General features: G+C 45.3%; 1 protein-coding gene across 1 annotated transcript; it reads left to right on the forward strand.

The window, feature by feature from the left end:
- Positions 1 to 8,124: 8,124 nt before the first annotated feature.
- Positions 8,125 to 15,529, forward strand: LOC147652447 (uncharacterized). Its single transcript, XM_086893309.1, has 6 exons — positions 8,125 to 8,383; positions 8,716 to 9,275; positions 9,885 to 10,550; positions 10,724 to 11,162; positions 11,345 to 13,375; positions 14,124 to 15,529. Exons 1-6 carry the CDS (start codon positions 8,125 to 8,127, stop codon positions 15,527 to 15,529), a joined length of 5,361 nt encoding a protein of 1,786 aa, XP_086749435.1.
- Positions 15,530 to 16,917: the final 1,388 nt, after the last annotated feature.

Below are 16,917 nucleotides of genomic sequence, written 5' to 3' on the forward strand. Positions count from 1 at the left end.
GTAAACTACAGAAAGGCTAAGAAATTAATACAGAAAATTTTAATATTGGTGTAATTCCACTGAAATTTCTCTTTGTAGTTCTCATTTTTGCTTCTAAATATTGTAGATTAAATTAGAAATCTCACACTAAAAAACCCAATAAAAAAATAAACAGAATAATTACTTCATGAGAAGATCCAATAAATGTTAGGTCCATACATTAAATTCTGCTGTAAGAAGGTTTGAAGTAAGTGTTTAATCAAAATTATTCAGAAGAAGATCATCAAAATTATTCCATAGCAAATGTTATTTTCAGTAATTTCTATTGTTATTATTCTACCTAAAACATCTGCTTACTACCAACAGCTCAGAATTTTAAGTGGTGAAAAAAATATCTTAGAAACTGGAAAACTGAAATGTTTTGGCTACAGCTAAACATTCTTTGATCAGGAGATGTTGCCACTTAAGAATGATAGGATTTGGAACACAGGTGCTTTTTTTTGTGAAGTAGTCAGGAAGATGAGACAGAAAGACACAGATCAAATGCAGTTAGTAGTCTCTGTATTTAGGAAGAGCAGAGGTATGTCCAAAGGAACTGTAAGAAATCTATGGTCTTTATATATTGGATCAAACTGCTAAAATATTGCAGTTCCACCATGTATGCTAAAGCAGGTATATTTTTGAAATCTCAAAAAATATTCATGAAAGAAGTCTAAGATGTGAGAAGATGTGGGAAGGTTTAACCTACCAATGTCTCAATAATACAGTCGGTGTTTCCACTATGTAATTTATGTAGAATACAGTTTTCTATAATAAAACAAAATAATCAATTTAATCAATCAAACAGTCAAAGCTTTGGGAACATCTGGAACTTAGTCAGTGAGGAAAAGCAAATAAAGCTTTATTTGAGAGATAATTATTAAAACATTTGGCAGAACTCTCTAAGGATTTTTTCCTTAAACTTTTGCTGCTAAAGATTTCTATACTTCCAAAATCCAAATTTAATTATCTCTCTGCTTGCCAGACCTTGGAAAATATACTTGCATCTGTTTGATTAATTTATATTTGCCTTTGAGTTTTTTATCAACACCCTCCCACTTGTCTTCTGGAGAGCTATCAATACTGCCCATTGCATTCAAAGAAGTCAGATAGGAGAGAAAAAAGAAAAGAAAGAAAAAAAACAAAACCCTTCTCTTATTTGGGACTTAACTGCATGAGCATATGGAGGTGGGCACAGTTCATATCTGTTTTAGAGAGCTTTCATGGCTGAAGTGTAATCCACATCCAACAATTTGCTGCTTCATATGTCTCATGCTAAATTTCCAATTCTTCAGGAATTTAAGGAAATTTGAGACTTAAGAAGGGGGGCATGTAAAATGACTTTGGGTGAGATCCTGTCCTCACAATCTCAGTCATATTTTGTTACTGATTTAGGCAGAAACAGAATCTCATCTGTTTTGGTCTGCCATCTTCTCTTGTTGTGGTCTCAAATTCATACCTTGCCATACATTATAGCAACAAACAGCCTGTGATCAGAAACTGCCAAAATAAATTGAGTTCCAAATAGTTTACCCAATAAGTAAAAAACCAACTCATTGGGATTTCATGAGGAAACCAATTGATGAATTGCAGAGCATTACAAAATAGGAGGGTGTCTATTCTAGAGGCAATGAGAAAAAAGTGTACTATTCTGTGACATGTGTCAATCAAAAAACAGAACTTGTTTAAGAGATGATACATACTTGGATACCTCTGCCTGGTAATAGAATCTTCTAAATCTATCAGCACCCACAACTCCACTGCAAAAACACAGAATCATAATCTTCTTTAAAGAGAAGGCATGGGAAAAAGTGTGAGAGAAGCATTTGTAGGATAAGAGAATAAAACCCATAACATTTCTTTGCATGAATAGTCAGTAGTTTTATGTATTTTCCAAAAAGGAAAAAAAACTTAGTAAAATATTTGTTATGAATTGTCTAAAAGGACATATTCATTCTAAGATCGCTTGCATTACGAAGAATGTTGCCATCAGGTCAAAGGAGGTGATTCCTTCCTGCTGCTCAGCACCAACAGGACACAACTGGAGTGCTAGCTCCAGTGCTGGCTCCAGTTCTGGGCTCACCAGTACAAAAGAGATGGTAATTGGCACAAATACAGTGAAGGGCCACAAACATGGCTGAGGCATGACTGAAGCATCTGTCACATGCGGAAAGCTGTGAGGCTGAGTTTTCTAGGCTGGGGAGGGTTCTTGGATATCTATTCAATAGATTAAGTGCTGGGTGGTAGGGAAGAGAGAAGAGGTGAAGCCAGATACTTCTTGATAGTGCCCTGGTGTCCTAGGGCGATTTTATGATGCTTGTATCCCCAGCTGACTGTTCTGCTTATGCTGGATATTGAGTTCTGTCCTTTTAAAACTAGAACTGAGAGCAGAGTGGGGAAGAAGGAGAAGTGGTTGAATGTCTGACACGGCTGTATTCAAAACCATAGAGATAAGAGCTTCAGCTCTTGCTCTCTTTCTTGGTGCATGTTGTCTGCAGCACAGACAGGGAGCAGGAGAGAGCTCTCCTTTGCTTTTAGTTAGTTTTTTTCCAGTTAGCTGAGGCAGAAAAGCTCTCAGGACTTTTCTTTTTCTTGGAACTGATCAGCCTTGCTCTGGACTGAAAACCTAGAAAAACACTGTGAGCTCACGCCAGTGACCCACTGGGGCCCAGAATGCAGTGTTTTCCTGTGCAGGAGAGACTGAGGGAGCCAAGCCACACTCCATGAAAAGGACTCTCTCTGAATTTGCCATCTCTTCAGGAACAAGAGATTCCATTGTTTAATATGTTAAACTCCATGTTTGTGAGTACTTTGCTTGTTAAACAAACAGTTTTTTTCCACTTTTCCTAAAGGAGATTTATGTCTTCCGAACGAGTTGGGGCCTCCCAGTGGGGGCAGTTTGAATTTGCTTTCTAGAGGGACCCTGTCAGAGGTTTCCTCCCAATTTTGCCCTAAACCACAACACCAGGCATGAGAGAAGAGGCAATGTAAAGAAATAAAAACACAGGAAATGCCATTTGCAATGATGTAAAAATATGATTCGTGTAAGAGTGGTCAAACAGTGTAACAGGTTTCTCAAGAAGATCATAGAGCCTTCAATGCCAGAGACATTAAAATCCAACTGAACAAGTTTCTGTTGTAGAACAAGCTGACCTAGATGATTTACTGCAGTCTTTCCAAAACAACATTCTGCAACTTTGTGATTTTGTAGGCTGAGTTTACAACTACCTTTATGGATATTTGCTCTTACACGGAGGAGGTCCAGGCTTCCTAATGTCACAGTTCACATTGTGCTCAGACCATGTCCTGAATTAAGATGACCTCAGGTCCAGAATCTCTCATCACATGTAACAAGTTGTCTGTCTTTAGGTGGAGAGGATATTAAAGGAGCACAAAAGAAATTTGGATTCTGCAAAATGGGCAAGAGTTATTTGCAGAGAAACATCACTGACGTATTTCTGAAAGCATCACCCTAAAAGATCTAGGAGACACATTAACAAATTTAATTTCATTTTAATACAGAAAAGATCTGCCACTGATTTTATTTACAATGTGTCAGATTATAATTTTAGCTTTTTTTTCTTTCATATATCTTTCTAAAGGCTAACTTCCCTCTTGTCTGCTTCATATCAAAATAGTGTTATAAATATCACAGCTGTTTAGTGCAGAGAGCACAGGTGTGTATTAGTTTCAGCAGTCACACAGGACAGTCTTTGGCCCATAATGTGTGAATGTAATGTGAATTCACTGAATGCTGGCAGCAGATTGAAAGAGGAAATGATGCCTGTACATATGTAGAAGAGGGTACACAGAACAGACATCTGCCATCCTTATACAGATGTACAACATCAGAGTATAACAATGAAATGTATCTCAGAATATATGTGCTTAAGAGAAGGACCTCTTAAGAACCCCATCTAGAGCTCTGGATGTAAAGAGTTTTCTGAAAAAAAACTTATTTTTTTCTTCCCTAACATCACAACTTATCCCTAGGAGAGGTGAAAAACAAGGGCTGTAAAGAAGTATCAATATATAATCTTTAAGACTCCTTCTCTCTTCAAAGCAAAACAGCCTTATCCCACCCCTCCATCCTTTCTACATCAATGTAGGCAACACAGAGCACAGCTTGGAAACAAACAAAAAAAACCCTTTGTGTTTCACTGTTCCTCCAAAATAAATAAGATTTATGAATAGATTAAGCTCCTTAAATATATTTTTTAATCCTCTTTTCATCTGAATATGATACAATGCTGACAAGCAAACTGCTAGAAAACACAGATTGCTCAGACTGAAAGCACATTTGACAATCATAGACAAAACTTCTGTTGCAGAATAATGTATGATTCCCCTCTACAGAAAACCTAGACCTATACAATTAATTGAGTTGCTGGTTTACAAGAAAGAAATGTATTAATAAATAAAAATTCTAAAAAAAAGAAAAAAAAAAAGAAAAAAAAAAAGAAGAGATTCTCCAGTGATAAAAGAAGTCCTCACACACTTAAACTTTGAGTTGTAGATTTTAATTAATTAATTAATTGAAACTAGAAAACATAATAATAAGTCTTTGGAAAAGTCAGGTAAAACATTCAAATAGTTGGGGGGTGAGGAGTGTTTATATTAATTTCCCAATATGTAAAAAGCTTTTATTTACTTTTCAAATAATTTTTACTTTCAGTGGGAGAAGGGAGGAGAGCTTCACTTAATTTTCCTAATAACTAGCTTTATTTATAACATGCTGACTTCCAAATGGATGCATTACAGCAACAGCTTCCAAAGAAGCATATTCCTACAACTAAATAAATTAATGCAGCTAAAATAAGGTGCATTCATTTGGAAGCTCACATCTTTTCCACTTCAGTTGATGAAACATTTAAGTTACTTTGATATTCACGCTATATAATAAAGTGAGAAAGGATGTAATTTCTAATTCATGATCAATGCAGCCTGCACTATATTTGACTCAATGGTTTGCCATAATAACATTATCAGTTATGGAGTGGAATTTTCCTTCTCCCACAATTTACTTGTAAGTAACACAGTACATCACAAGATATTCAGTGGGCATAACAGAAACATAAAAATCCACCTAAAATGCATTAATCCTAGGGTTTCAGTATAGCCAAATAAATGTTTGGAGAAACTCAAGCATGAAAGGGATTTCTTCCTTAAATTCTTTCCCAAGGGACAGACACAACTTTTAACTGAAAGAGTAGAATCAATGTGATGAATGACAGGCCAACAACTTAATTTAACTAAAGATTTACGTTTGTTATTGTCAGATATGCAGCTTTACCGAAATCACATCCAACCCACACATTACTTCAGGTAATTACTTGCAAGATGTCTCAGGTGACATATGTCATAACCATCAGACATAAGATAAAATTACAACTAACATATACTGTTTTGTAGTGCAGATTCCACGGGACATAACTTGCTTGTACTGTGTTGCAATCAAATTAAATTTTATAAAAACTATGCGGTAAGCTGTTGGTATACGGCAGGTCTCTCTGATTAGATGTATTCAATACCTTGGTATAGCTTCTTTTTCTTTTACAGTTGCCTTTTGTAACATTTTATGATCAGGAAATTGTTCACAGTGAGTAGCTTGACAAAATTAGGCAATAGATAGAGAACCTACACAAGGACACAAGAATCTGTCCTTCGGGAATGCACAGGAGAACTGGTGCATAAATGTATCTTTTTGCAGCAAATTTGTTTACAGACATGTAAGTGTGCTTATTATTTGAAAGTACAGACTGTTTGAAGCACTTTGCTACAATAATCAGAAAGGAACGTCTTTGAAAAGGAAACAATTTCTGAGACTATTAGGGGTAACTACTCATCAAAAGAAATCATTCCTGTTCCTCAGCAGATGTTCGTAACTTGAGAATCCAGACAAGAATTTAACAATCTGTGCAGTCTTACCTGGATATATGCTGATGTCAAATGGCTGCTTAAGGACTTTGTAGACAGATTTGTGCTAGCTTTGCACTGGCAATGTGTGTTCTAAACACACATTGCAATGTGTTTGGCGAAGTGCTGAGCACAAAATACCTCACAGCTTTATGTTAATAGCTCAAGTTTGGTTGTGGGCATGGTACCAGTATGCAACTCAATCATCTGAAATTGTTGATTCTCACATAAACATGCTCTCAGAATTAGAGGAATACAAGTGCTTTGTGAGAATAAAGAGGGTAGAGAATGTGAGTAACTTTTCACACTTCCTTGTGAGGTTGCTTCTGGATGATAAAATAGAACAAATAGAAGGCAAAATTTCTGTGGTTTCCCCTGCCTTTCCTGCCTCAGATAATCTGTGGGAGCTGGCATTGACTCATTCTCTAGGAATTTAAAGTTCTTTTGCATGACTAGTGTATTAGAAAAGGTCACCAGTGCAATTATTATCCATTAATATCATTAATCTTAAAAAGGGCTCCACAAAATAATTAGAAAACACTGTAATAAGAGATCTTTGGTCCAAAACATTATTTTTAGCTATGTGCATAAACTCTCAATCTCTGTCTAGTAACTGCAGCAGAAGCTTATAAAAAAGATTTGGGATTCTGAAGGTATTACCTGCTTGAACTTGATCATCAGTAGATGTGTAAGCTTTGCATTTTAATTTGCAAGTTTACCAACCAGAACCACATTCATCTACATTATCTTTTCTATAAGCAGGACAGATGTATATGATAGACAGTGAGCGCAGCCTAAGTAAGTTTACAGGCTATTAAAGATTGGCCTCATGTTATTGTTGTTCACCATAAAAGGGCAGATCAGTTTGACAACCACTTATCTCAGTTCTCACAAATCAGAAAAGAAATAAGTATCCTAAAGATAGGAACAAGAGGGCCTTAGCATTACCTATGGGTCCAAGCATGGGGAGGAAACTGTGGAGTGGGACTGATGGGGAAAAGACTGGAAGAAGGCTCTTGGAATAAAATAGAAGATCATCTTCAGCTTGTTAATATTCTTTACCATCTTTTTATCTTTGCTTACAAACATGTACCTGTTGGACCAAGTCCAGATGGATGGATCCCTCTCCCATGAAGACAAGGTGAGAGAGTTGGGTTTCAGCCTCAAGAAGAGAGGTCGCTGGGGAGACCTTAGAACACCTTTCAGTACCTGAAAGGGTACAAAAGAGCTGGAGAGCGACTTCTCACAAGGGTGTAGGACAAGAGGGAATGGCTTCAAACTGAAAGAAGGGAGGTTTAGATTAGAAGTAAAAAATCCTCCTTGCAAAGGAGGCCCTGGCACTCTTTGCTCATAGAAGTTGTGGATCCCTCATCCCTGTAATTGTTCAAGGTCAGGTTGGACTAGAGCAACCTGGGATAGTGGACAGTGTCTCTGTCCATGTCAGTGGGAGTTGGAACTAGATGATCTCTAAGATCTCTTCCACCCCAAATTGTTCTATAATTCTATGATTCATTTTGAAAGTATGGAGGTAACTAATATGTATACTTTTAACGTGGAACATATGGTGTTGCCGCCTGTTCATTTTGTTCTGATTATTAATTTAAATGGTTTGTTCTTAATGTTGTTCCCCCCATGAGTTGTAATGGTTTTACCCGCTTGTCAGTTTTGTAAACCCCTCCCCTTTTTCCTGAACCTTCCTTGTCCATCACCCTGTTCCTGCCCCTGAACCCCATCAATCTATGTAAACCTCACCCCTTGTTCTAGCTCCTTCCCTGTCATTCATCCCTCACTGGAGGCCCCATTGGCATTGTGATTGCCGCCCCTCCCACAGGTTATTCCTATTGGTCTCCAACATTGTAAGCCTTCCCCCAACTCCTCCCCTGAGATGCCCTGATTGGTTCCTGTGTTTGTACCCTCCCCACCTTAAATTGAGGCGCACAGAGGTGCTGCTTGCCCAGAGCCTTGGGGTTCCTGTGCACCTTTCCAGCCCTTGTCCCGTCACTGTTCCCTTTCCCTTAATAAATCCTTCTTCCTGGAAAGCTGCTTAGACTCTGGGTCTCCTCCATCTCTTCGCCGAAGCCCACGACGCCGTGATTCCGCAGAGCCTATAGTGGCACCAGGGCTCTGAAGGTTCGGTCTGGGGAAAACAGCTCCCAGACCGTTCCCCACTCCTGACGCTGCAAGCGGCCAATGAGCAGAGCTAGCCTAAAGCGTTACGGGCCACAGCGGGCAGCGTCAGCTGGCGCCCAACGTGGGGCCTCTTCAGCGAGAGGAGACCCCCGGAGGAGTCGTTTTTGGATTATAAAGACTTTTGGGCGGCAGCTACCCCGGTTGCAGCAGGCCGGTTTTTGTCCGGCGGCGCTCCCGGGGGAAGGAGCGACAATCTCTCCGCGCACGAGGGACCGCTCCTGGGGCTTTGGACACCTCCCACGGCCACTGTCTGGACTTGGTAAGTTTTCCCCGGTGGGGGAAAAAGCGGGGGGGGGCGTGTGTGTGAGCCCCTTGGTAGCCCCTTGGTAGACTCCCCTGGGGGGGGGAGTGAGTGTGATTCGGGTCCAGACCCTTGTTTTAGTTTTTTAATTTCTCGTTTGCCGTTGAGGGGTGGTGAGACTGTGGAGCCGGGGGTGTAAGAGATGGGTGCGCGTTTGTCGGCTCCGCAGAGGGGGATTTATTTCCAAGTTGTGGGTCTCCTTGAGGGTGGGAAACATAAGTATTCACGAGGGTTGGTTAAGAGGCTTGTGCGTTGGCTTTTTCTGCATTTTCCCCATGTGTCCTCCGAAGATGTTCTTTCTATGTCATTTTGGAATTCAGTCGGGTCCAAATTAACGGCTTTAGTAGTTCAGGGGGACAAGACAGCCGCCAAATTAATCCCGCTTTTCGTTCTGATTCGGACCACCTTAGTTGAGAAGAAGGAAAAGCAGAAGCAGCCAACGCAGCCTTCCCCAGTTTCTTCAGTTTCCCCGGTTTCCCCAAACCCCTGCTCCTCGTCCCTTGTCCCTAAGTTGGGGGAGACCTGCGGAGCAACCCGTGAAACGCAGGGCTCCGAAGTCGGCAGTAGTCTCCCTGGCTCCCCAAGCCTCCCTCAGAACCCTTGCCCCGGTAGCCCTGGCCAAGCTGCCGGAGCCCTTACCCATTCCCCTACTTCCCCAGTTGATAACTCCAAGTTTTTCCCTTCCCAGTTTCCAAATCCCCGAGTTGATAAAGTTATTGATCCCCAGTTTCGCTCCCAGAACCCTAGTTCCCCTACACTCCCTAATTCCCGGTGTTCCCCTGAATCTTCCCTAAGTCTACATAATTCCCAAAATGGCCCCCGAGGGACACAAGATGGCGGGGACCGCATGGTCGGACCCCTCCCTTGTGCTCCTTCTTCCCACAATCCCTTCCTCCCCTCAAAGTCCAACCCCTTCCTCCCTAGCTCCTCCTTCCCTTCCTACCCTGACCCCTCCCACTTGCCCTCAGATAGTTCCTCCTCGGGGGTGTGTCCCCAAACTGTTACCTCCCAAAACTCCACCCCTTCCGGCCGCCATTCCTCCCTACAATCCTCCCCCTCAGTCGGTCCTCCAGCCCCGCCTCTTCCGGCTTCTGGTTCCCACGCCCCTCCTCCCGGTTCCCACGCCTCCCCTTCCGGTTCCCACGCCCCTCCTACCAGTTCCCACGCTTCGGGAACCGGAAGTGACAAGCCTGAGGACCAGAACCCGGAACAGGTTATAATTCCCTTTGCCGCACCGGTTAGTTTTAGAGGAAGGGGGGGGAGGTACCGAGAATGGGAGCCCTTCTCCTTCCAGACAAAGAGGGAGCTGTGCAAAGCTCAGAAAGAGTTCGGCAGGAGAAGTGAATATTTTAAGGGCTTGTTAAAAGCCACCTTCTCCGCGAACGAGATGGTCCCCCACGATTTAAAAGAGTTGTTTGCCTGCCTCCTTTCCCCAGCTGACTATAGGCTGTGGAAACAGAGGTGGAAGAAATCGTTGGAGGCCATCCTTCCTGAGTTGTTGCGCAGCGAGGAGTCCGCAGTTGACGCGGATGAAAACCCTCTCTCAATTGATCATCTGTGCGGTGAAGGGAATTGGGTAAAACCAGAAGAACAGGCTAGGGTTCTACCCCGGCCTGTTTTGATTAAAATTACGGAGGCCGCGGAAAAGGTATTTAACATCTTGCCGGGGGGGGAACCCCTTACCAACTTTTCGAACATCAGACAATCCCCCAATGAGCCATTTACCATCTTTGTGAACCGATTGCAGGAACAAATAGAGAGACAGGTGGATAGGCCTGAGATGCAAGAACAATTTATCCTCGAAATGGCAAAAGCCAATTGCAACGACATCTGCAAACAAGTTATCTTTAGTCTGCCTATGTATCCACCACCGACCCTGGACGCCCTCATTGATGCGTGCGAGAAGAAAGTGCCATTAGTGGGGACGTCCAAGGTGCCACCACCACCACACACGGTCAGGAGACCACCAACGGCAGCAGTGACCCAGCACCCGGCGGGGCACACCGTTATTCCGCCGGCGAGAACCACGCAATGCTATCGGTGTGGACAGCTGGGCCACATGGCAAAGAACTGTCCTGCCAACCACCCTCACCAGGGGCCGATGGGGGATGGTTCAGGGGAGAGGGTACATAAAGAAGTATCTAATAAAAAAAACAAGGAGTGCGGCGCGAACCTGCCCCGCGCGATGCAAAAAATGGGGCAGGTATCGCGGAGGGGGGAGACCTTAAACGCTGGACATGGCACGTATCCCGGACGCGACATCTCATCACCACCAAAGACACCCTCTTCCGGTCCCAGCACTGGACGGTGGTGGCTGTGGACCCTCTGGAGGGGGATCAGATGGAAACTGGACACGACTGTAAGTTTATTGCCATCGGGGACACTAAATACACACCCCCAGAGATTGAGATTTCTCCGATTACCTTCCCGGGTGGTCCGGAGAACCTCACTCTCCTGGCGCGCTGCACTCACCCACCATATTTCCTGCCAAAAGGGCAAATTATTGCCCAAATTATCCCAATGCCTGAAAGATTTCCAGTAGATGACCACGCACCAGGCGTCTACTGGGCAGAAGTGGTGGGTGAAGATAAGCCTATCATTGATTGCAGCGTCAAGCAGGGTGCGGAGTTTGTTAACATGAAGGGTCTGCTTGACACAGGGGCGGATGTGACGATCATCCCCGAAAGGAGATGGCCGTCACATTGGGAGTTGCAACCTGTGGCGGGGAAGATACAGGGTATAGGGGGCACCCAATTGGCTCGAGTTTCAAAGAGCGTGGTGCAAATTAAGGGGCCGGATGGGCAATTGGCTAATTTACGCCCATTCGTCACAGACTTCCAGGTTCCCTTGTGGGGGAGAGACCTCATGTCTCAATGGGGGGCAAGAATTGAAATCCCGAAAACCCCCCGGGATTTTTAGTGGCGGCCACTGTGGAGCGCCCCTTCCAGAAGCTGGATTGGATCACGGATGAAGCGGTCTGGATTGATCAGTGGCCGCTCAGAAAGGATAAATTAAGGGCGCTCAACGAGCTCGTGGAGGAGCAATTAGTAAAAGGCAACATCGTAGAGACAACGAGCCCTTGGAATTCTCCGGTTTTTGTCATTCGTAAGCCGGGGAAAGACAAGTGGCGACTCCTCCACGATCTTCGTGCGATAAATAAAATCATTGTAGACATGGGGCCCCTTCAACCAGGGATGCCTTCCCCAACCATGCTCCCCCGAAATTGGAATTTGGCGATAATTGACATCAAGGATTGCTTTTTTCAAATTCCTCTACACCCTGAAGATGCCCCACGGTTTGCCTTCTCGGTGCCCACCCTTAACCGAGAAGCCCCAATGAGGAGGTTCCACTGGCGGGTATTGCCCCAGGGCATGAAGAACTCACCGACTATCTGCCAGTGGTATGTCTCCTCATTGCTGTCTCCTGTGCGCTCCAAAATGGGGGAGGTCATCATCCATCACTACATGGATGATGTCCTAGTGTGTGCCCCCCATGACGATTTACTTACACAATCTCTTGACCTAGTGGTTAAGGTTTTAACATCAGCGGGTTTTCAACTCCAGGAAAATAAAGTTCAAAAGATGCCACCCTGGAGATATCTGGGTCTGCGGATTGCTGAGAGGACCATTGTGCCTCAAAAATTGGCCATCAACAGCAATCCGAAAACTTTGGCAGACCTTCACTCTCTGTGTGGGACCTTGAACTGGGTCAGACCTTGGCTGGGCCTCACTACTGAAGACCTAGCCCCCCTCTTCTTACTTTTGAAGGGGGAGAAGGAGCTAAGTTCTCCCAGGACCCTGACCCCAGAAGCGAGGAAAGCACTAGAGAAGGTACAGGATGCGCTAGTCAAAAGACAGGCGCATCGGTACGAACCGAGCCTACCCTTTGAATTTATAGTATTGGGGAGACTGCCACACCTGTGTGGGCTCATCTTTCAATGGGACCAGGGCTCCAGGGACCCGCTCTTGATCATAGAGTGGGTCTTCCTGAGTCACCAGCGGTCCAAAAGTGTCACCCGGCCACAAGAGCTGATGGCTCAGCTCATCAGGAGAGCTAGGGCTAGACTTCGGGAAATGGCTGGGTGTGACTTTTCGTGCATTCGGGTGCCTGTTAGCTTGTCTCGGGACAAAGCGTCCCCAGATAAGCTGACAAAGGAGATGTTCAATCAGCTGTTACAAGAGAACGAGACCCTCCAGATTGCTCTGGATAGTTACTGCGGACAAATTTCGGTCCACGCCCCTGCCCATAAATTCTTTAACGCAAAGTTCGATGTAATTCCAAGAGAAGTTCGGAGCAGAAAGCCCCTCAAAGCTCTGACTGTTTTTACAGACGCATCCGGAGCATCTCACAAGTCAGTAGTGACTTGGCAAGATCCTCGGACTCAGCAGTGGGAAGCAGATGTTAAATACGTGGAGGGATCTCCACAAGTTGCTGAGTTGGATGCAGTCGTTAGAGCTTTTGAGAGGTTTTCTGAACCTTTCAATCTGGTTACAGATTCGGCCTATGTAGCAGGGGTGGTCGCGAGAGCTGAACATGCAGCTCTCAAGGAGGTCTCCAATCCTAAGCTGTTTGAGCTGCTTTCTAAACTGATCTATGCTGTTTCCCACAGAAAGCAGCCTTTCTTCGTAATGCACGTAAGGTCACACACGGAGCTCCCTGGTCCGGTAGCAGAGGGGAATAAAATAGCAGATTCCCTCGCTACCCCCGTTTCAATGGCCCAGCTCCCTGATGTGTTTCAGCAAGCCAAGCTGAGTCATCAGATGTTCCACCAGAATGTGCCTGGACTGGTCCGTCAGTTCCACCTGAGGCGAGACCAGGCCAGAGCCATTGTGGCCACATGCCTGCACTGTCATTCTACCGCCATGCCTTCCCTAGGATCGGGGGTCAACCCTCGAGGTCTGGGGAGCTGCGAGGTGTGGCAGATGGACGTAACACACGTCCCTGAATTTGGTAGGTTCCGTTTTGTGCACCTTTCCATCGACACCTTCTCGGGTGCTGTCTTTGCCTCTGCCCACACAGGGGAGAAAGCCGAGCATGTCTGCAAACACCTCATGCAGGCTTTCTCTGTGTTGGGGGTCCCCAAAGAAATAAAAACAGATAATGGCCCAGCATATACCTCCAGGAAACTGGAGGAATTCCTGCAGGAGTGGGGAGTGGAACATAAGAAAGGCATCCCACACTCCCCCACAGGCCAAGCGATTGTTGAGCGAGCCCATCAGTCGCTCAAGCGTGTCCTTTTCCACCAGAAGGAGACTGTGAAGGGCTGCACACCACAAGAACGACTGTGCAAGGCCCTTTACACACTGAACTTTCTAAATTGTTCAGATCAAGATCCCAACCCTCCAGTGACCCGGCACTTCCAGACTGCCGACAGCTACCGATTGCAACACCGCCCTCCGGTGCTGGTCCGAGACCCTGAGACCCAGAAAATCATGGGTCCTTTTGACCTAGTGACCTGGGGGCGCGGGTACGCTTGCGTATCCTCGCCCCAGGGACTAAGGTGGATCCCACAACGGTGGGTTAAGCCTTACGTCCCTAAACATCCGAGCAGGCCGCCAGATGGGGTCAAGGATGCTGGCACTGTTGCGTCCGGGTGAGCCACCCCCAACCCGAAGAGGAGGAGAAAACAACCCTGAACCCTTTTGTTACGCCGACTTACCTTTTAGTTAAGTTATGTTTTATGTTTGCTTTGTTTTAGAGAGAGCCATCCCTGAAGACATGACAGCCCCAAGGGTCGCCAAGATCATCTTTAGTGTGATGTTGGTAGTGGCCCAGATGGAAGGGTGGATCGTGCCTCAGCCAAAGCAAAACGTATGGGTCATGTTGGCGAAGTCCCTGCAGCGCGACGAGCTGTGCCTCTCCACCGGAGCAGCAGGAAACCCAATGTCAACATGCCTGGTGGGGATCCCTTTGAAGCCTGAAAAGTTTCCCGACTCCCTTACCACCTTGCTCCATGACGCCAACCAGGGAAGGCCGGCTCAACGTGTCGTCCGCTCAGCGCCAATGTACAAGATCAGAAGGCCAGCGAAGAACCCCCTCCTCCTCTGGAGAGACTGGCAAGCCACGCTTGAGAAAGCGACCGTTAAGCCCCAAGAGTTCGACCTTTTAGATTCCTCCCCAGCGTCATTCTGCGTTCATTTCCGTTATTATCCCTCTGATCCTGCCCCATATCCAAAGGTGGAACAAGTAAACAAGCAGTTCCAGGCAGCCAAGTGGTGCCAGAACATTGCCCATGTAAAGATGCCCTCAACCCTTAATCCTTCCCCTCTTCAGTTACCCAAAGGTTTATTTTTGATCTGTGGAGATCGGGCATGGGCAGGCATCCCCTCTCGCCTTCTCGGAGGGCCGTGCACACTGGGCCGGCTGTCCTTGTTTTCACCCAACACGACCCAAATCGAAAATTGGAGCCAAAAGAATAATTCGGCTATCAAAAAGCGCAGCCTGGATGACTTAGACCCAGACTGCGACTCAGAGATTTTCCATTGGAGTAAGCTAAAACGGGTAGCAGTGTCTGTTTTTCTGCCCTGGTTGGCCGCTGCTCAAGCCCTTGGAGAATTAGGCCAATTCGAGTGTTGGGTAGTAAAACAAGCAAATTTAACGTCAGCTGCGCTAAGCGACCTCCTCGAAGACGAGGAAATCACCAGGCAAGCCACCCTCCAAAATCGGGCGGCCATAGACTACCTGCTGCTCCTGCACAACCACGACTGCAGGGAATTTGAGGGGCTTTGCTGCATGAACTTGACATCAAAAAGTCCCTCCATTCGCCAGACCATCGAACAGATGAGAGGCATGGTCCACCAGATAAAACAAGAACATGAGGACTGGGCCACCAACATCTTTTCCAACTGGGGACTGTCCGGATGGCTCTCATCCATCCTGAAAACTGTTTTATGGATTGTTTTCATCATTTTTATAATTTTAGTTGCGTTCGCCATTCTGAGAAAATGTTTAATTCAATCTGTTCTCCACCTTGTATCTCCTCCTCCCCAAGTTAATTTTGTTGATGCTCCTTCTCCTTCCTCCTCGCCTCCACCCTCTCCCTCCCTTAAAGACTGGTTCCCTGAGCCCTCTACACCTCCTGCGGATGCAACCTCCTCTTTCTAAAAAAGAAAGGGGGAGATGTTGCCGCCTGTTCATTTTGTTCTGATTATTAATTTAAATGGTTTGTTCTTAATGTTGTTCCCCCCATGAGTTGTAATGGTTTTACCCGCTTGTCAGTTTTGTAAACCCCTCCCCTTTTTCCTGAACCTTCCTTGTCCATCACCCTGTTCCTGCTCCTGAACCCCATCAATCTATGTAAACCCCACCCCTTGTTCTAGCTCCTTCCCTGTCATTCATCCCTCACTGGAGGCCCCATTGGCATTGTGATTGCCGCCCCTCCCACAGGTTATTCCTATTGGTCTCCAACATTGTAAGCCTTCCCCCAACTCCTCCCCTGAGATGCCCTGATTGGTTCCTGTGTTTGTACCCTCCCCACCTTAAATTGAGGCGCACAGAGGTGCTGCTTGCCCAGAGCCTTGGGGTTCCTGTGCACCTTTCCAGCCCTTGTCCCGTCACTGTTCCCTTTCCCTTAATAAATCCTTCTTCCTGGAAAGCTGCTTAGACTCTGGGTCTCCTCCATCTCTTCGCCGAAGCCCATCGACGCCGTGATTCCGCAGAGCCTATAGTGGCACCAGGGCTCTGAAGGTTCGGTCTGGGGAAAACAGCTCCCAGACCGTTCCCCACTCCTGACGCTGCAAGCGGCCAGTGAGCAGAGCTAGCCTAAAGCGTTACGGGCCACAGCGGGCAGCGTCAATATGGTACAGATTTTCTCTAAGGTGTCTCAACAAGATGTAACAGTGACATGAAAATAAGATGACTAAATGTTTTGGGACTCAAATGTTGCCTGCAGAAGTCAAGAAATGTGAAAATTCAGAAGAAATACATGCATTTCTTCACTCTGACCCAAGATCTTATGCTTTTTTGAGACACTATATGAAAAATAACACACTATATTAGGTCACACTTGGTTCTAGTGAAGAAGCTATATACAAAGAATTGGGGTGTGCCTGTCACTGCCTATACACAGTATCTAGAGGACAGCAAACTCTTCTTGCCATCTCAGAAGGCTTGCCACAGTGGCTAATGAAAATCAGTCCTCCCTGGATTACCCAGCATTTTTTAATATCACTAGGAAAAAGAGCCAACAGCAAAAAGACCAGTGGTACTTCATCCCATCCTACTACAAACTAGAGTAACTGGCTCAGCTAAGACTTGCAGCTACACAAAGACTATGGAGTGGACGCTCAGGCATCTTCCCAGTTTGCAAACATAGATTTCAATTTAAATGAGAAGAGATCCTTGCAGAACTGGTAGTGTGCACCTTTCTGCCCTGGTATATCAGTCTTCCATTTTCATGTAGAAGTAATAAACATATCAATCTACCCTAATACATACTCATGTATGTTCTCAATTACTATCTGAATAAAGCCAGGAAATGCGACATGTCTACA

This window comes from Cyanistes caeruleus, chromosome 6 (assembly GCF_971803275.1).
Source record: "Cyanistes caeruleus chromosome 6, bCyaCae1.hap1.1, whole genome shotgun sequence".
Taxonomy (NCBI): Eukaryota; Metazoa; Chordata; class Aves; order Passeriformes; family Paridae; genus Cyanistes; species Cyanistes caeruleus.

Bases quoted from the DNA above. Each gene is read 5' to 3' on its own strand.
- LOC147652447 (XM_086893309.1), top strand. From the start codon at position 8,125: ATGAGCAGAGCTAGCCTAAAGCGTTACGGGCCACAGCGGGCAGCGTCA. The intron at 8,384-8,715 runs GTAAGTTTTCCC...TGTCCTCCGAAG, and splicing joins ACGGCCACTGTCTGGACTTG to ATGTTCTTTCTATGTCATTT. The intron at 13,376-14,123 runs GTAGGTTCCGTT...GCTTTGTTTTAG, and splicing joins AACACACGTCCCTGAATTTG to AGAGAGCCATCCCTGAAGAC.